The 20,692-nt window shown below is 40.0% G+C and overlaps 3 protein-coding genes across 6 annotated transcripts in view; 2 read left to right on the forward strand and 1 right to left on the reverse strand.

The window, feature by feature from the left end:
* The window catches only part of npdc1b (neural proliferation, differentiation and control, 1b), a 32,522-nt gene extending 30,814 nt beyond the window's left edge, over window positions 1–1,708 (forward strand). Inside the window, exon 9 of the mRNA XM_030059918.1 lies at window positions 47–1,708. Within this exon, the coding sequence (XP_029915778.1) occupies window positions 47–118 (72 nt within the window). The 3' untranslated portion in view covers window positions 119–1,708. The remainder of the gene's footprint in view (window positions 1–46) is intronic.
* A 1,761-nt stretch (window positions 1,709–3,469) lies between these two features.
* On the reverse strand, window positions 3,470–6,559 carry LOC115365400 (alpha-(1,3)-fucosyltransferase 7). 2 transcript variants are annotated; one of them, XM_030060385.1, is made up of 2 exons: window positions 6,516–6,559; window positions 3,470–4,922 (listed from the first exon to the last, which is right to left on the reverse strand). In XM_030060385.1, exon 2 carries the CDS (start codon window positions 4,903–4,905, stop codon window positions 3,868–3,870), a length of 1,038 nt encoding a protein of 345 aa, XP_029916245.1. In that variant the 5' UTR covers window positions 4,906–4,922; window positions 6,516–6,559; the 3' UTR covers window positions 3,470–3,867. The 2 variants fall into 2 exon arrangements, with proteins under 2 accessions (XP_029916245.1, XP_029916246.1); XM_030060386.1 differs by having other exon boundaries at window positions 3,470–4,937; window positions 6,516–6,537.
* Window positions 6,560–17,776: 11,217 nt separating this feature from the next.
* Window positions 17,777–20,692, forward strand: part of abca2 (ATP-binding cassette, sub-family A (ABC1), member 2) — a 106,374-nt gene continuing 103,458 nt past the window's right edge. For all 3 annotated transcript variants that reach the window (XM_030059643.1, XM_030059645.1, XM_030059644.1), the window contains exon 1: window positions 17,777–18,186. In XM_030059643.1, coding sequence (XP_029915503.1) covers window positions 18,121–18,186 — 66 coding nt within the window. In that variant the 5' untranslated portion in view covers window positions 17,777–18,120. The remainder of the gene's footprint in view (window positions 18,187–20,692) is intronic.

The following is a 20,692-nucleotide window of genomic DNA, read 5'->3' on the forward strand; positions in this document are numbered from 1 at the left end:
ATGAACTACATTACCCAGAGGTCTCTCTGTCTCTGTCCATGTCCAGACAGGGGAAATGGAGGTGAAGAACCCGCTGTTCGACGACTCCACCCTCTACCTTCAGAGGTTCCACAAGTAGCCTGGACTTTCCTGGAGATTTCACACATCAAATGCAGCAGTTGTGTGTACAAAGAGATGAATTTACACACACACACACACACACACACACACACACACACATACACACACACATTTCAGGCTTGTCCAGCCCTTTTAACGGAAGTGTTTATGGACATGGAAGGGCGTTGTTGACTGGAAGCAGCACAGGACTGGTTTCTCCTCTAAGACGGGACCGAATCTGGGACCAACGCCTCCCATTTTGCAGCCAACTTTCTGTTCTTGTTTTATGTGTTCACTCCTTTTCCTGCTTTTGTTGACTGCTCTCTCTAAGCAGCATTCAGCCAATATCAGTTGGAACTCCCAATGACAGACTGAAGTAGCAGACACACAGTTTGTGTGATTGAATAGCATAGAACACACATATTGCCAATAATGCCCTTTGCCGATCAATAGAACAGGCTATGACACATGGACCAGAAGATATGGGGAACTGTGCAGTTTTGTTTGGAACCCAGTGAAGCGAAAAAACTATTTCTGTAGTTCACTGATATCCCTATAGATATACATGTCTAATGATCCAGTTCACTGGCCACAGTAAAGATCTTTTAAGTTAGTTTTGTTTTTATTTTGCTATTTTTAGAGGAGGATGTAATTTTAATATTTCATGGACACACCTACATGCAGAACCATGATCCGTGACAGTATGTTATGTAGCCATTGTGTTCTCAGTCCAGTTCCTCTATGCATGAATTGATGACGCTGTGTTAATGAAAAACTGGGAGTCAATATGCATTTACAGTTCTTGACAAGTTTCTTGTGCAAACTTGCTAACTCTCTCTATAAATAACTTGAATGATTTCAAAGGAATTTGAAACTTCTTTACCTTAGAACTCTGAAACAGAGCGACCCCATCCTGTACATAAACTATCTGATTAACATGGCTTGTCCCCATGGTTTGTGATCTTCTGTATATAGCTGCTAACATGTACAGGAAAGAAAATGTTACCTCTCACTTACCTGTGTGTTTGTACACATGTTCCTCTAGATTTCTGAGTGCCGTGTCAAATATTGAGCTGTTGTTTGTTTTCCTTGTGTTGACTGTATTTGCAGGGTTCCTACACATGTATGAAAAGGTGGAAATGGTCTGGAAAACTAATTCCAGGTTTGGAAGACACTGTAGACCCTGTGCTTGTTGTGTATAGTAATCTTCTATTGTAGGGGGATACAGCTTTATTGCCCTGCCACTATGATCATATATTTTATTGAACACCCCGAAAATCCAGTCAATAGATGAAGGTCTGGATATAGTCTAGATTTTTGACCTGGAGAATGTGTAGGAACCCTGTATTTAAAAGTGGCCTATTGTTGCCTCTCAGGAAAGCTGCTTTTTGTGGCTCCTCTGTTAACCTACTCCCACTGTTTCAGCCTCTCAGCTGTCCTACGCTGAAGGAGGACGATATATAACTGTACTTGACCTGCACAGATACATGAGTGGAATTATAAAACTCCACACATACACACACAAATATGTGTGTGTGTGTGTGTGTGTGTGTAGATATATCTGTATATAGATATATATATGTAGATATATATGTGTGTATGTATATATATGTGTGTGTGTGTGTGTGTGTGTGTGTGTGTGTGTGTGTGTGTGTGTTTGTATGTATGTATGTATATATATATACACATATATACACACACACACACACACACACACACACATATGTATATGTATATATACACATACACACACACACACACACACACACACACATATATATATATATATATATATATATATATATATGCATGTGTATGTATAGCTGAAGCTGGAGCATTGTCATTGGAGGAGCTCTTCAACTGTGTTATAAAGACTGTTTTTCAAATCTATGAGCTTATGGGACAAAATGAACCAGAACAACATCCATTGCAGTGAGCTGTTTGTATTTACTTGTTGAAGTGATGGGAAATTCTCAGAAAATGTCAAATTCTCCTCTCACTTGCCTTTTTCATAAATGTTATATGGCTCAGCTGCCCCTTTCTTCAGTGCTGAGAGATTAACAGAAACCTAGGAATTAAACTGGTTCTCCCTTATTTTGATCATTCTTTCTCTAACGAATGTGTCTTGTGGAGGATCTCTGGAACAAGTTACTACCTAGGCTAGCAATCTTTGATACAGACTGTTTTCAGACTAATAACACTGAAAAAATTATATTCATGAGTGAAGAGAGGAACTTCATTACCAATACTGAGATTGTTTGACATGCATGTGGATATACCAGAGCTGGAAATGAAAGAAATAAATATTTATATTATCTGATGTGACTCGCACATTCTGTGTCATGTTTTGGGGAAGAATCTGTAGTCATGACAGGAGTCATTTTAAAACATTTACTTAAATATACAGTTTTTTAATATTTACTATTATTATATACTAGATGGCACAGACTAATGCAGCAAATGCCCTACATAAATGGTAAGCATATGAGGTACATTTTGAAATATATATATATATATATATATATATATATATAGGGAGAGAGAGAGAGAGAGAGAGAGATACACTACACAGACAAATGGGGAACAATAAGTTGCTGCTATTGGTTGAATGGTCAACTGTGATGATAATCTGTTTCTGCAAGTGGATCTCTACCCAGAGTGCTTATCAAGCTTATCTATCAGATATGAACTTTTATTTCATATTAAGTAATAGGCAAAACTGATGAGTGCTCATGACTTATCGTGTCTTGTTCCTCCTCTACTGGGGGTTGACTTTGACTAAGTTCCCCAACACTGTTGATGAAAGATCCCAAGTCCAATGTATCCTAAGTCCCCCACGGACCAAGATTACATAGGTTCACCCTCTCTGTCCAAACCTGTGATGTTGTCAACTATGGGAATGATGGGAAATCTCCATCCACAGAAACTCTTGCATGAAAAATTAAGATGTCAAAACTGTTCCCTAAACAGCAAAGAGTGAGTGCTCTGTCTAGAGAAACCTGAGCTCCCTCTCTCAACATTAGATGTTTTGCATCTGCTCCTCAGCTGTTTTTTGGTATATAAAGCATCATGGGCCGACCAGGCTGGTAAGCCTGAGCGGGCTATGTGCAGTTTACTGACATCACATTGATTTCTGAGTACTGATTTTTTTTTTTTTTTTTTCAAACAGTTCCCTTTTACTGCCATTTGGAGGCACCAACATGCAAAGATTCCCATAGCACAGATGCAAGACATGTTAGGCATTTTACAAACTCTGGTTTTTCAACAGGACAAAGCTGATGGACACATAAAATGTTACTGGAATCAAACCTGTGACTCTTAAATTACGGACCAAAGTCCTTCCAAATGTAACCTGAGATATAGCCCAGCTCCTTATCCACTATTTTTTGTACAATAACTCCTTATGCAAGGCAGACATTTTGTTCTGCAGGACAACGGCATATTGCATGTTTTATTGCCTTTATCTGGAATCAAGCTGACATCAAGATAAACTTGCCACTTGGGTAGCGTCAACAAATACATGCTGAATGGATGATAATACAACTTTCTCACTTCTGCTTTGTCATAGCACAGTCCAACCACTTGTGATTATTTTTCTGTGCTGCACAGCTCCTCAGTGTGCAGTTCCTAAATCTATATATAATAGATGACACAAATACTGCAATATATAGAAACACATAAATTGGGCATTGTCAGTAGTCCTTACCAACATGTGGTCAGAATGTGTAGAGATTGAGTGAAGGGTTACAGTAAAGGCATAATTGATTCCTATCTCTTAACCCAGCTCTCCAGGTCAAAGTACACTTTGTTAGTTGGTAATCTGGCATAGTTTACACAGATTTGGCACAACCTTTCTCTCCAGTCAGTATAGGTCTTGATTCTGTGAGTACGGTGCCATTGGAAGTACGCCTCATAAGCCTGCCTATCTGAAGCCAAACTCTTGAGATAGGCCGCCAGATCGGCATGGCTGTGGAAATCCTTCACGTGGATGAAGGAACCGGGGGGAGCCAGCGCCTCATAGGTAGCCCTGTTGGGGCCAAAAACCACCGGCACTGCCCCTGCTTGGAAAGCATTCCTCCATAGCTTCTCACTAATGTAGTCTGTTGCCTCTGAGTTCTCAAATGCCAAATAGAAAAGACAACGTCCAATGGTGGGTAATAGCTCCTTTTTTGACAGGTATCTTTTGGTCCAGCCACCATACACCTCTATAGGGAGATAGTTCTTTAGACTTTGGTAAATTGCAGCCCTGGCCTGATCTGAGTGGTATTTGGTGACTACCCAGCTGACGAGGCAAGAACGATTTTGAGGAACCTCATAGTTGAGATTGTCAATTTCAGGTACAGTCTTTCCATAAGGAATGAATATGTCTGCATCTCGTCTATAGCTCATAGTCCAGTTGAAAAGGTCTTTGTATGGGGTGAGGTTTCCATTGTTGACAGGAGGCTCCATGGACAACCACACCCAGTGTTGGGAGGCTGGGCGAGCCAGGTGCAGGGGCAAGGAGGATCGGCCGTTTTTCAGTTCATGGTGATGGAAGACCACAACATCAGCAAAGGAGAAGGTGGAGGGTTTGTCACTGAGGAAACACTGGCTGATGTTGTACTTGTCCAGGCATGTGTCTCCATGAAGGCTGTAAGAACGACCAAATGGCCAGTGCCACAGAAGGATGGTGATGTTCCTCCGAGGGACACGTGGATAACGCTTCACCAGCTGAAACTTCTGATCCAACAGGCTGCGATGGATCAGGTATGAAGACAGGCTTAGGAGGAAGATGAGGATGAAGAGTCTAGATCCAGAAGTTCTCATTGGTTCAGGGAGGTATTCTAGGGCATATAAAGCTTACAGGTAAAAACATAAAGCACAGGTTTTTGTTCCCGTTATTGTGAAAAATCATCAACACTATCACATTCACCATCATCAGTATCTTTCTATATTTTAGGATCATTATTTTATGTTCCATGTTTCTACCTGAAGGGGGTGCCATACACACATATCCAATAACAGTAAATAAATGTAAAAAAATAAATACATAGACCATTCCCCACTCTTACCTCCATGTTAGATCCATTAAGCACCTCTCCCCATATCTTATCCTGTTTTCCATTAAACTTCACTCTGTTCTGCTTTTCCTTATATTATATTATATTATATTATATGTTACATGCATATATTATCTGTATATACTACACATACATATTACATATGAAAAATATTTCAACACATTTTGAATTTATGTAATTATTTATTTGGGCCTCCTTTGACATGTTATTTTCTTTCCAAATATTTGAATTAATAAAAAAAAGTTTTCTATCCTAGCCGTTAATTTTATGAGAGGACTTAAAATCCCAAATATTTTCCTGAGTCAAATTAATATTCATTGCCTCCTTCACTGCAGTTCAGCTGGTTTCAAAAATTTAGCGGAACAAGGTGGCAATATCTAGAAGCACAAGTGCAGTGATCTGTTCATCTGTGGACAAGTCTTGAAAGAAGTTGGATTGTGTATGAATATTGTCTGAACCTAGTGCCACATATGTTAACGTGTTTCAAAGAAGGAACAACTGAGACTTAAGTATGAGAGTCCTTTGCATATTGAAATGGTTACTTTCTGCAAAGCTGAAATAAAGGAGCTGCACAGTCAGAATATTCATGAAAGCTACACGGCGGTTTATGTCCTCCTTTCAGTGTGGTAAAAGCACTACTTCTGCTTGATCTTTTTTTTTTCTTTTGAGGCCACAGATTCTTATGACATCAGTATTGGGCAATTCATCGAAGCAGTTAATGTTCAACAACAAACGCAATGAAATATGAAACCAGGCTAAGCAAGACCTAGAGATAAAAAAAAATCAAAAGATGACTGAAAAACTCTTGTATTGTTTTATATATATATATTTTAAAAAATGTATGCATCTGATAACTGATATTTCTAAGTGATAATTTCATTTTGTTTAGAACATTTTTCTTTTTTTGCTCTTCCTCATTGCATCTCTTTTTATATCAGTGAAATTGAAAGTATCACCACTAGTGGAAAAAACTCCATCTCACTCTGTGGCATATATATATATATATATTATATTAAGAATAATATTCTTTCTCTTCAGAGCTCATTATCCTGGAGCTAGAACAACTTTATGCACTCTGTACATTACTTCCTTGCACTGCCTTGTAGCTCCTCTGTCCTTTAGACCAGAACCAGAGTTTTATGGCACTCTCCTAAATACATCTTTGCTTATGCTGTATAAAAATCTCATATATATGTTGGGTTGGATAAAATGTGAATTGAATTGAACTGAATTGAATACCAACTCTGACACTACATACTACAAATTTGTGTCTTAAAATGTGATATACACTCAACAAGGTGTGTCAGCTCTTGTTCACACAATACAAATTTGAAGTGAGTTTTGGCTGGTACTTACTGTACGTGGACACTGGTCCGGCTGTCTGCTGTCCAGTCTCTTGATGAAACGTACTTTCTCTGTCCCGCTCAACACATCCAAGAGGGTTTAGGAAATCCTGCTTCCCCAACTCCACCCCCCCACACACACACCTCCCCACCCCCACCCTATCCCCATATGCCACCATGTCCCCATTACACTCATTTCTTGTTTGCCATCTCAAATGTGTACCCGCCTCTTGATCGTGGGTGTAACGGTTTCATGGCATGTGCATGGCACAGTGGCATCCCTTGTGTTGGCACACCGTGTTTACAAAGATGCTCTGATATGGTGGCAAATGTAATGGTTGGTAAAATATCACATGGGTCAGCATATTGAGGAAAACAAATGACTAATTATAAAAGCAAAGAACCTTTCTTGTATAGCATACATTAGTGGGTCACTACTCACCATACATTAAAGATTACCATCATTAAAAATCAACTTAGGCTTAATAATGAGGTATATTGATTGTAGGGAGGTTTACTTACTGCTTCCCTAAAACCACTAAACCGTTCATTGGTGCAGCTGTTGCTGTACCAAAATGAATTGGTATTATGTATTAAGTCAGTTGTACCTTTGCTGCTCTATACTGTAACCAATAAGCTGCAGGTTTTTTTTTTTTTTTTTTTCAAACAGAAGAGTTTTATATCTCCAAACCACAAGCTGGTCTTCCTTCCTGTTATTGCTGCATGGCAGAGAAAAGTGGCACAACCCAGATTATGGTTCCTAGGCACGAACCACATCATAACGGTCGCCTGTGCGCTTCAGAAGGCCTTTGGTGCTGTGAGTGGATTCATTCAAATCACAAATCTCTTCATTTAGTACCTGATGCAAACAGAGGGCCAGCCCACACTCCTCTGCTTTTCCGGTTCATTGCACACATTGTACTCACTGTTCATTTCACAGTGCCATTGCACTGCGGTTTCAATTATTTCTACTTCATGTTGGTCTATGTTTCATCTCTTCATTTACTGGATTGTGTATTGGGTTGTATGTCCTGCTGCAATCTCACTTTCCTATTAGGGTGAAATGAAGTCTTGAACTTGAATTCAAGGATTTTATTTCACAAGATTATTGAAGTTATGAAGCAAAAAGATGGGATTTTACAGTCTTTTTGCAGCCATGCTTCACTGCTACCATAGTTTCCCTTTCTGTTCATTATTTACATTGGGAATTGAATATTCAGCATTGATTTAAATCATTGCTTGTTAGAGTTGCTATAGATGGACGTGTGATAAAACTGTACATACTCTTATACTGTGATATAAAATTGTGTTATTCATTGGTGATGGGGCACCCATACAACTAAGAAAATACTGTCTCAAGTACACTAGGGGGCAGCAGGGGCCACTTTTCTCTTAGATGAAATTTTGGAAATAAACAAGTCCTTGAAGTTCATTGATTTCTGAATCTTTTAAGTGATGGTGTGCCAATAAATCAGTAATTATTTGAAATATGCATGTATTTTGACTAATATTTTTGTCTGTTATATTATGGTCTGGCATTTTTATGAAAAAAATTGCACAAAAACACAGGTTAGACTTCACAGAGGATGCATACAGAAGAGAGTGGCACATAATATGAAGACCTTGAAAGACCTGAAAGACTATCCATGTCATCCATTTCACAGACTTTTTAATGCCAGAGAATAGGTGTTTTTTTTTGTTGTTGTTGTTTTGTTTGTTTGTTTTTGTAACTTTCCAAAATACTAAAATTTTCTTGTGATTTCTATTATACTAAAAGAAACCAGAAATAGAAGTTTTTCAACAAAACAAAACAAAAGAATCTTACATTTTATCAAGATCATTTGCTCATATTATCCCATAAAGGGCCTCTTTGCATAGTTCCCCTTGAATAGTTTTTGAATTTTGATAAACCCTATCCTTAAAAGGCTGTGTGTGGCTTTCACAGGGAGAGACACATCTCGTTTAACCTTCATGTTCATTTTCCAGCATTGTGGGAAATAAGCCCCACTTGGAAACAGTGATGATGACCTTGCAGTCCTGCAGGCATGTCAATCTCTGTGGTTTTAAAATTTGCACTAAAGCTCCCAAAATCTGTCCAAATAAGCACAACATCTGGACAGAGAAATCCTCCTGGACTACAGGGAGGGGATTTAATCAACAGGCCGTCCCAGTGCCATGAGACCTAGCCTTCTACCAAAAGGAACTCTGATAATCCCATAATTAATTGTAGATTATCACCTAGTTATTATAGATCAAATAATTGCACCACAGATATTCCCGTGAAAATGCTATATTATATGGCCTACAAAATACCATTCAGTACTGTAAGGTCATGATAGAGTACCTGCTATGTACCTCAGGCGTCCAATGAGTTGGTTTTTTAATTGAAACTGAAAGATTCTGTACAGAATACAGATCAAATGATGATATTTTTGCATTGGATTATTAGTATTTATATTTCTAGACCTTCATAAAGCCAATGTTGGTTGTTCAATCCAAGCACAACACCCCATGATTATGCTGCCTTCAAGTGCTGTCAGAAGAATCTGGATTGTGAGTGAAGTCCTCATGAACCTCCCAACAAACTGGTAGATCCATGTGGGTAAAGTGAAATTTTTCAGATACCATAGTTGTTGAGATCAGATGCTCAGAAAGTTGAATTAACAGAGTCAAACTGATGCATTTTGTTATCTTATAGTATGTTATTGTTTGCTTCATATAGAAAAATATTATTAAGGTGGTTATTTTCAAGAATGTTAGCTGGGGGAAGTCCACCTCAATGGAAGGAGGCTAAGAGACAGTAGTAACACTTCTGTCCTACAGAACAGCTGGGGGGAAGAGAAATAATATCATATTTTTCAAAATGGGTGAACTATCCCTTTAATATCTGCTAGACTACATACCGTCCGTTTTATTTGCTACCACAGCAAAATTAACTTTGTGCTGTTTGATTTCTAGAATATGACAACATCCAAGAAAAAACTACAGTGGCACTCTATTTGGACTGTCCAGTTTTAATATTCAGCTTAGTATGACCTTAACATCAGCCTAAAGCTAACCCTACCTAAATCTAACTGATACAAAGTTGATAAAGCAACTGATAAGACTACTGATAATAAGTTGAGTAATTACACTGGACAGGTTTACATGAAGTTAAGTTTCAATATTGACTCAGTTGTGAAACTCAGCTGAGACAAAGTTGATACTCAGCTGAAAATTAAGACTGGACTGTTCAAAGTAAGCATGAGCAAAAACACTTTTGCTACAGGATCTCTGTTGTAAAGTTCTACAAAAAGCATTTGACCAGCCGAGAAGTCATACTTGAGACTTCTATAAGCAGGAATGTGTGGAGTCCTTGAAGGCAGCAATAAAATGCTCCTCAAACATGGCAATGCCTGCCTCCAAGAGACAGAGTGGGCTGTAATGAGACCAGAAGGAAGGGGGTTTTGTCTTCAAAATAAAAGTTTGCCACTTTTAAATAAAATAATATGCAAGTATCAGGGGTATTATTCCGGAAGTTTTGTTTTGAATTGCTGCTTGTTCTGTCTGGCCAGACACTGTTGTGAATTCCACAGCGTCTGGGAACAACTGTGCTACTGTTACATGTTACAATAGCCCTTTTTAAAATGATAATACAATTCCCTCTGGGTTTTCTGTTGTATAGCTGTGGTTGCTATACAACTTGATGTCACCCTGCCTGAGTGCTTTGATCACATTTTGTTGTGCAGGACACTGCAATACATTTCGTTTTTCCATTAGATTGTACTGCATGCTTTTATTTTGAAGACAAGCATTTGCAGTGTCAGAACAGTTCACACTTCCTGTTTTGTGTTTATATCTATGCATGCATGTATGTATGTATGTATGTATCTATCTATCTATCTATCTATCTATCTATCTGTCTATCTATCTAAGCACATTTTCCGCAGAAAATGTAGGTGATTGCTGTACCATCATGCCAGTGGTCAGATGGTGCCTGTTGATTGCAAGTAGATACTGAGATGTTAATGAGGTTGCTAGGGTTTTCAGGGTGGTTGCTATGGTGTTTTGTCTTCACTAGGCTGTTACTAGGTGTTTACTATGGTGATGCTAGGTGGTTACTATGGTGTTGCTATGTGATTGCTAAAGTGCTGAGGATGGTTGCTAGGGTGTTGTTAGGTGGTTGCCATGGTGTTCTAGATGGTTGCTGTGGTGTCCTGGATGGCTGCTAGGGTGTTGCTAGGTTATTGTTAATCCGTTGCTCGACGCTGCGACGCTGTGACGCTGTTTCCTGCTTCGTAAGGTCGCTGCTACCTGTTCCTTCTCTCTCTCTCTCTCCTGTTCAAACTAATCGTTAGCCATACATATTACGTCTCTTCTGTAGCTGGTAGATTTTATAACTTGATTACCTTGCTATTGTGATAACCCTGCTACTTCTTCAGAGTCGATAGACTAGCGGAGCTAATCGCACTCTGTTTACTGGCTTATGTACTAGCGCTAGCGTTAGCCTAGCTATTAGTTAGCTCTGTGTTGCTGCAGTAAATCCAGCCTTGGACAACGATGGTGTGCAGTGACTGCTCCGCTTTCTCAGATAGGATGTCTCTACTAGAGAGACGTGTCCGTGATTTAGAGCAGCTACTTTCGGCTAGGGATACGCTAGACATCACGGGCACTCCAGATAGCCTCAGTCCCGGGCCTGATAGGCGGCCCGCTAGCGCTAGCACTAGCTTAGCCTCGTCGGCAGAGGCGGCGGGGTTTGTCTCTGTTAGCCGGCGTGGGAAGGCTCGCAAGAGCAAGTCACCGGTTGTGTGGCCTGGTTTGCGGTCGCCCCTCCCGACTGCAAACCGGTTCTCGCCCCTCTCCAGCCCTGTTGGTAACCCCGTGGGCCAGCGTGTCTCTCCCACTCCTGTTGACAGAGTAGAGCAACGCACGCTAGTGATAGGAGACTCCATCACCCGCAATGTTAGACTAGCTTCGCCAGCTGTGGTTCATTGCTTACCTGGGGCCAGAGTCTCCGACATAGAGGATAATCTTAGGGTGCTGGCAGCATCGAGGAAGAAACAGGGGACCCAGGCACACTACACCAGTAGCTATAAGAACATTGTTATTCATGTCGGCACCAATAATGCTAGGATGAAGCAGTCAGAGATCACAAAAGCTAGCTTAGTCAGGACACTTGAGCTAGCTAGAAAGATGTGTCGGCATCGATTAGTTGTCTCTGGTCCCTTACCGGTGAGGGGTAATGATGAGATGTACAGTAGGTTAACCTCGTTGAACCGCTGGCTGGCCCGTCACTGTGCTGAGCACGGTTTTAGCTTTGTGGATAACTGGCCTTCCTTCTGGGGCCGCCCTCACCTGCTGAAAGCGGACGGCCTTCATCCTACTGGGGAAGGCGCCACTCTTTTGTCTAGCAATATAGATAGAGCTTTAGCTTCTGTTTGACACTAGGGATTTAATACTCGGCAGGTGGCAGGTGATTAGAGAGCCTGCTAGGTATAGAATTAGTGTGGGTGTGGAGTCATCTAGTGTAGCTAAGGTGATTGGTCAGGATATCTCTCATAGTATAGATAATCAGACTACTGGCTTGGCTTACGACATGGAGACAGTCTCCCTACCCCACTGGCCCACTCACAGTCTCCTGGTTGGCCAGTATATGAATCTACAAACTACCCCTTCTACTGTTGTAGTACATCCCTGTAACAAAGCACCTTATAGACTACAAAACCATACTCCTCAAGCTATTAAGCCTGTGCTTACTCATCGTCCTAAGCCTAAAGGTTTGGGACGGTCAGCTAATCACACTAGATGTTTGGTCCCTATTAATACCTCAGCCAGTGGTGGGTCTTCAGATCTGCTCACCACTGGTCGTGGCAGCAAGAACCTAAAATTTGGTTTTATAAATATTAGATCTCTGGCTACCAAAGCTTTACTTATAAATGATCTAATTCTTGATCATGGATTGGACATGATTGGTCTGTGTGAGACATGGTTGAAACCAAATGTTTTCCTGCCCCTAAATGAGGCTACTCCACCTAATTACTCCTATGCCCATGTAGCCCGGGCTCATAAACAAGGCGGTGGTGTTGCCTTAATTTACAAAGATATATTTAAATTTACATCTAATCTGGAAAATAAATTTAAATCCTTTGAGGCTCTTGTCTTGAGTTCATCTTCCTCAGCCATGCATAGCCTTTCTCCATTTTATATGGTGGTGATCTATCGACCGCCTGGTCCTTACTCTCAGTTTTTAGATGAGTTTGGTGAATTTTTGTCAGGCTTAGTTACCCATTCTGAACAGATCTTGGTTTTTGGAGATTTTAATATCCGTATAAATAAGGCTGATGATCCACTGAATAAAGCATTTTCAAATCTTATTGATACATTTGGATTTACTCAGTCTGTTCAAGAGGCAACTCATTGCAATGGTAATATCCTTGATCTGGTCTTGTCTAAAGGGATTGTTGTTTCTGATCTGACTGTCTTATCAGCCACCTCTGCTGTGTCAGATCATTTTCTTATTAAATTTGAGGCATCGCTGGCCTGTCCTGTTAGTGGTGGCACAGATGTAATTACTAGTCGCCATATTGGTCCCTCTGCTGTTGCTGCGTTTAGCCAGCAGTTGCCTGGAGTTTTGGCTCCTCTCACTGTAGAGACAGGCTCTGTTGAAAACCTTACTAGTTCCCTCAACGTGGCCCTCTCCAGTCTCCTTGATACAGTTGCCCCGCTCTCTACCAGACCGAGGCGACTGAAGAGATCCACACCCTGGTTTAATGAAGAGATACGAGCTTTGAAGCAGGCCTGCAGGAGATTGGAACGACAATGGCGAAAATCGAAGTTAGTTGTTTTTTACCTATCCTGGCATGATAGCTTATTGAAATATAAGCGCGCCCTAGGTGTGGCTAAAGCAGCCTATTTCTCCCGCTTAATCGCCATTAATAAACATAATCCTAGATTTCTCTTTGAGACAGTAGCAAAGCTCACGAAAAAACAGCCATCTGCTACTAGCTTATCACTTACAGCAGATGATTTTCTGGACTTTTTTGGCAACAAGGTTGAGGAAATCAGGCAAAAAATTAATTCTGAATCCGCTGCAGCTCCTGCGGACTCATTGGCAGTCGCTAGCTCACCAATAGTCCCTACTATCTCGGTTTTTGAGGCTGTCTCACTTGATACCTTATCTAAGCTTGTGATAGCCTCTAAACCGACAACCTGCTTTCTTGATCCGCTACCTGCCAAGCTTTATAAAGAATCCTGGCCTTTACTGGGCTCTACAATGCTAGATATTGTTAATTTATCTCTTAGTACTGGCATTGTGCCCAGCAGCTTTAAGACAGCTGTGGTCAGACCGCTTTTAAAGAAACCACATCTTGATTCTAGTTCTTTAAATAGCTATCGCCCAGTTTCCAATCTCCCGTTCATGTCTAAAGTGCTCGAGAGAGTTGTCTTTCAACAACTCTCCACCCATTTGGCAGTGAATCAGCTGTATGAGCCTTTCCAATCAGCTTTCAGGGCCTGTCACTCCACTGAGACAGCACTTACTAGAGTTGCCAACGATCTTCTGTTGGCTATTGATGCAGACTCTACCTCTGTGCTTTTATTACTGGACCTCAGTGCAGCCTTTGATACTGTTGATCATTCCATTTTATTAGAGAGACTAACTGAGAATTTTGGTGTCACGGGCCTGGCTCGTGCATGGCTTAACTCATACTTATCTGAAAGAACACAGTCTGTCATGTACAATAATACTAGATCCAAATTCTCCAATGTTAAATGCGGGGTACCTCAGGGCTCAGTCCTGGGTCCTCTTCTCTTTTCCCTGTACATCTCGCCACTTGGACAAATTATACGTAGCCATGGTATTAATTTCCATTGTTATGCTGATGATACTCAGCTATATTTGCCCATAAAGGCTGATGATCCCACAGAGATCAATAGATTAGAGGTCTGTCTGGCTGCGGTAAAGAATTGGATGTCACTAAATTTCCTGCTATTAAACTCAGATAAAACTGAGATGTTAGTAGTCGGCCCTCCCAGACATAGACACTGTTTTGAACAGTTAACAGTTCTACTTGACAACTGTGTGATTTCACAAAGTGTGGCAGCCAAAAATCTCGGTGTTACTTTTGATCCCTGCTTATCCTTTGACAGGCACATTAAGGATATCACCAAGACTGCCTATTTTCATTTACGTAATATAGCACAAATTCGGTCTTCCCTGTCCATGGCTGACGCAGAGACCTTAATTCATGCATTTGTTTCAGCCAGACTTGATTACTGCAATGTCCTGTTTTCAGGTCTCCCACAGGCCAGCACCAAAAGTCTCCAGATGGTTCAAAATGCTGCAGCTAGGGTCTTAACTAGAACTAGAAAATTTGATCATATTACTCCAATTCTGGCCTCCCTTCATTGGCTTCCTGTGCATATTAGATCTGACTTTAAGGTGCTTCTGTTAACCTACAAAATCTTAAATGGGTTTGCCCCATCTTACCTTTCGGATCTCCTTAAACCCTACATTCCATCGCGGGCTCTCCGCTCTCAAAATGCGGGGCTGCTTTGCTTACCTAGGATTAAGAAGAAGTCAGCAGGTGGCCGGGCCTTTTCCTATCGTGCCCCGCTGCTGTGGAATAACCTCCCTGCTGACGTCAGGCAATCTGAATCTGTTGATTCTTTCAAATCTAGATTAAAAACTCATCTCTTCGGCCTAACTTATGGCTGACAGTTAGTGGTACGGTGGGCTGGTTCTCTGTCTCAGTGAAGTAACCCAAGCACTCACCTGCCGACGAGATTATGAAATTATTGCTCTCACGGAGCTAATTATCAATTAGTCTTCTCCAGATAATTAATGTTCCACCTTTGTCTCTGTGTGAGTGTGTGTGAATGGTTGATGTGTGTTTGTCCGAGTGCGTGCTGTCTATTTTAGATCCAGGTCGTCGTGGTGTAGGTGGCTGTGTGGCCCGGGTCCCTGGCTGCTCTGGTGCATCCAGCTTGCCTTGGCGTCATCATCCCTCATCCACCACCTATCTATTCCCATACATTTATTGTTTGTTATCTGTGTTTACAACATCTATTGCACGTCTGTCCGTCCTGGGGAGGGATCCCTCCTCTGTTGCTCCCCTGAGGTTTCTTCCTATTTTTCTCCCTGTTAAAGGGGTTTTTTAGGGAGTTGTTCCTCATCCGATGTGAGGGTCTAAGGACAGAGGATGTTGTATTTTTCTGTAAAGCCCTTTGAGACAAATTTGTATTTGTGATTCTGGGCTATACAAATAAATAAAATTGAATTGAAATTGAATTGAATAGTTGCTATGGTGATCTGAATGGTTGCTAGGATGTTGCTATGTAGTTTCTCGGATATTCAGGATAGTTGCTATAGAGTTCTTTGTCATTACTAGGGTGTTCCTCGGTGGTTGTCATGGTGTTCTGGATGGTTGCTAGTGTGTTGCTAGGTGGTTGCTATGGTGTTTCCCTATCTCTTCCCTGCCTACCTTCCTGTCTCTCTTTGCTGTCACTATTGAAGGATTGAATTTAAAAAAAAAAAAAAATTTAAATTAAAAAAAAGAAAAGAAAAAAGAATATGACTGATAACATTAAGTTGATTTGACTTAAGTAATTTAATTTAGATGTATTACTGTGGTTGAATTTGTTTACACTGTTGTTGTTTTTAATTTCCTGACATTTGCTTAAATAAAGAAGTATGCAGTTGCATCAGACCTTTGATGAGGTAATGTATACAGATTTGTTAATTAAGATTTACTTAACAACAACAAAAAAAAAAAAACTCAAGTGATAAATTATTAAGGCATATTCTATTGACAGTAAGACATTATGAAATTACTGACAGGAAATTTGGATGTAATCAGTAATCAGTATGCATACTAGGTGGAATTTTACAGACTTTATACATTTACAGCAATAGACTTTATGAGACTTGTGAATGAACAGCACGTCTACAGGATACACCAGCTTTCCCTGCAGCTTCAGTGTATGCCAGTGTTGCATATCTTATCTAATCTCATAACCTCTCAATAAAACATAACCACCCCCACCCACCCACTCTTATACATTAAAGTTCTCTTGGGATTCATGTTTTTCCCTCCCAAATGTCACATTAACTAACAGTGTTTCTCACACTGCTACAAGTGTGGTATATTCACTACATGGTCATGTTATGTTGGGTATGTTATATTCTGTTAGGGCCCTAAAGCAGATGGAAGTTTTCTGAAGATTATAAATGTCATGTTAAAGTTCCTCAGTGTCATCCAAAACAACTGAAACAAATGTGTATAAAATGTCGATATTTCTTTTACACAGCTAAAACAGCCTGGGGTCAAAGTGACCCCAGTTAATTACAGGTGGGTGCTAAATGTGCTCAGGACATTGAAAACATAACATCATATTCATTTTTTGTTAACCCATTAAATTAGGAAAAGTCATTAAATATGAAACAAAAAACAACGTTACTCGTGCAGTATTTAGAGACGTTAAACTCTGAATGGGGTCAAATTGACCTCAAAGATAACAGGAGAGGGAAATGCACACTGTAACATAGGTATGATTTAATAGTGGCACACTAGGCTCTCTAGGAGGGAAAAAAAGGAGGGAAGAAAACGGAAACATACTTTTTCTTTAGTTACTTTTTTCTCATAAATTTATTACTTCTCATAAATTTATTACTATTAATCTCAGAATCTCAGAGTTTTTTCCTGCAAATGTGACTTTATAATCTCAGAATTTTTGAGCTTTTTTCTCATAAATTTGTAAGTTTCTTGTTTGTTTGTTTTTTTTTTTTTTTTGTAAATTTTTCACTTCAATCTGTTTACTTCAAGTACCTGAGGTTTTTTGTTTTTTTTTTTTGCCATGAATTTACAACTTTAATCTCGGAAAGTCTGTTTATTTTCTTGGAATATTAGGCTACACCTCCATCCCTCATACGCAATTGTAAAAATCATGAGTATTTCCTTATCACTAAATTGGACTGCTGTTATGTATTTGTGATAATTTTTCTGAGTTTTTATTTCTTGTAAATTTATGACTTGTAGGAAATTGTATGTAGGAAATTCTGAGTTTTTTTTTTTTCTCAGATTACTACCCTCCTCCCCTTGTTCTGTAATTTTTCCGTCTCCCTACATTGGCCGTAATACGCCGTCGTACTTACAGGCTTGACGCGCATAAAAAAAAATATTGCACCTCATTTTGAACAACAGTGCTATTATTTTGAAAGATGCGGCCGGATGCGATACTTTCCATTGTCGTGGTGGCTTTCACTCTGGTTTGCTGTCACTGGTTTCCTGCTCCAACTCAAAGCATTGCTTTGTGAAGCTCCACGGACTCCGTTGTTTTTGAGGAGAAGCTGCCCGCTCCCTTCGCCGCCGGGGACGCCAGCCAGCGCTGCCGCCGTCCTGCTCCGCCGCGTCCCGCCGCTCCGTGCGAAATAAGCATCCGTCAGCCGGCACAACTGAGTAAATAAGCTTGACATCATTCATTATTAAGCCTGGCAAGTCGAGACATACCTCATCACCATAGTGCGACGGGATGCCTGGAAATGTAATAGAAATTCACCTGTTATTTAAATCCAGTCACAGGCCACCGCCGGTATGGTAATTTGGTAAATAGGGCATACTGAAACACAAGTGCGAGGAAAAATGGGATTCCTGCACCAGCTTCATCTCCTGCTCTGGAAGAACATCTCTTTGAAGAGGAGGGGACCGGTAAGGAATAAAAGCGTGTTTTTATTTGGTAGCCTATGACTTAAAAAGGCAGCAGCTGTGTTTGGCTCGGTGATGTCTCTGTGCCCCGGTATGGAAAGCGGACGGGGCGTCGGTTCTGCCGGTCGGTCTTAGAAATAAGGGCTGCTGCTGCTGCATTGCCTGCAGCTTGGTATTCCAGGCTGTTCCTAGCAGCACCTGTCTCTCTGTCGCTAAATATTGCCCATCACACATTATAATAACACCGCAGTGAGCTTAATAGCCAGGACACTGCAATTATTATGTCCATGCATTTGTACAGGCTTGCTGTTTTGAAGTGGGGAGCCTCCTGTGTTTGACCACCCTGTCAAACAGGTTGTTGTTTGTGTATAAACAACAGTTGAACTCCATACAGCCTAAATCCCGGTATGCATTTAATATCCCCAGTTGTTAATTTAATGTAGGCCATTGCAGTATAGATTAGCCCAGGATATGCTGTCATAAGGTGATCAAGTGTTCGTGCTGTTTCAGCCAGAAGATGCTAATAAATGTGTCAGACGTGTTATCATCATAGGATTTGAGATGATATCATATGAGGAGGCTTCATGAAATGATGTTAGTCACAGTAACCTCAAAGACATGTTTAGAGGGGTGCCAATGTCAAACTCCACCCCAGACACAGACACCCCATAAAGAACAATCACTCTAATATTCCCATTGTTCCTATATTATTCCCAGGGAGTAATATGGGAATAATATAGGAACATAACATAGGAATTCTCAGGGAATAAAATATTAATAATTTGAAGGAGAAATATGTATAGGAGTGATATTATTCCCTCAGAGAATAATAGGCTATTACCACAGAAAAGTTCAGTGAATATTATAGATGATATTTCATCTATGCTGTCACTGTAATATTTATATCATTTTATATTTACATCTTTTCTGACTTTTAGTATATATTTATTATTATTATTATTATTATTATTATTATTATTATTATTATTATATTGCGTGAATGCTTCATGATAAATTTCTTAATTGACACCAAAACCCGTACTTACAGCAGGGCATCCGTGTCAGTCAAACTCCACCCCAAGCACCATTTTCTCTCTTCAACAAAGACATCCCAGACATGATACTGGAGGACAGGACCCTTCCAAAAGAACTAATGCTGTGATCCATTTTAGGGGAATACTCTGCAGTAGAATTGTCACATTAAGAATGTCTCCCATCTGAGTATTTTAGGAATATTATAGTAGTACATAAGGTCACTATAAACTTATTAGGCACACTTTAACTCCCTTATGGTTATTATTATTTTGTCAACCAAGGTCTTAAAAGATATCTAACCTCATTGTTCCATAATTTAGTTTGAACCTTCTGCAATTATTATTATTATTATTATTATTATCATTTTATTTATTTATTTATTTATTTTTAAGAATAAGGTGCCATCAGTAGCAATTAATAGTGGTATATGTCATTTTCGGCTGGAACTCTTATAATCTGACCTCAGTCTCATGAAAAATCCACTATCAAGCGGATAGCGAAGAGCGGAATCAGTTAAAGAGTGACTAAACCCTAAACCCAGCTCACTGTGAACATCCAGAGCTGCAAAGCACAGGATCTGGCAGTACCCAACTGCTATGTAAAGGGGTAGTTCACCCATTTTGAAAAATGTGATATTATTTCAGCTGTTCTGTAGTACAGTAGTGGAGCTTTCTTCCTCTCATTGTTAGTGAGTTCTGGATACTGGCTGGATGCTCCAAATGCTAACTGTTAGCCTCCTGCCATTGAGGTGGACTTCCCCCCAGCTAACATTCTGAAAAATAACTGCCTTAATCCACTCAAAGAAGGTTTAATGTTACTAAAATGCACATACAATTACTGAATACATGCAGAAGATAGTTTTGCTCAAATTATTGTTTAAAACTGTATTTGCCCTTTTCTGTCCAACATGCAGAAGTATCTAGATTGATCCGGAAGGATTGAGTTTTCAATGGATTCTTTTTTTCATTGAACACGTGTACTCATATTGGAAGACAAAAATAACACATTTCTCCAGAGTACTGAAAGTTAGCTGGCAAGTAATGTTGTGGCTAGCTTCTTCTTTTCCTCCACTCCTCCTCAAGTAAGTAAGGATTAGCACAGAGAGCTTAGCCCACTCAGTAAAGTAGTTCTACTGTTGATTTTTTTTCTTGATAAATGGCAACATTTTTAATGCCATTTCAGTTTGTAACAATTATGCTACACATTGTCAAACTCAAACTTTGTTTATTTAACAGTTTGATTGCATTACTGTGGTTATTTTTCAGAATATTAGCTGGGGGGAAGTCCAGCTCAATGGCAGGAGCTTAACAGTTAGCATTTGGAGCATCCAGCCAGTAGCCAGCACTCAGTAACAATGAGAGGACGATAGCACCACTACTGTCCTACACAACAGCTAGGGAGAAATTAAATAATATCACATTTTTCAGAATGGGTGAACTGTCCCTTTAAGCTATCTATCCAGTCCTGCTTCACA

The sequence above is a fragment of the Myripristis murdjan genome, chromosome 9 (assembly GCF_902150065.1).
Source record: "Myripristis murdjan chromosome 9, fMyrMur1.1, whole genome shotgun sequence".
NCBI lineage: Eukaryota > Metazoa > Chordata > Actinopteri > Holocentriformes > Holocentridae > Myripristis > Myripristis murdjan.

What these genes read in the sequence shown, in the direction of transcription:
- LOC115365400 (XM_030060385.1), bottom strand. Translation starts at nt 4,905, where the DNA reads ATGAGAACTTCTGGATCTAGACTCTTCATCCTCATCTTCCTCCTAAGC.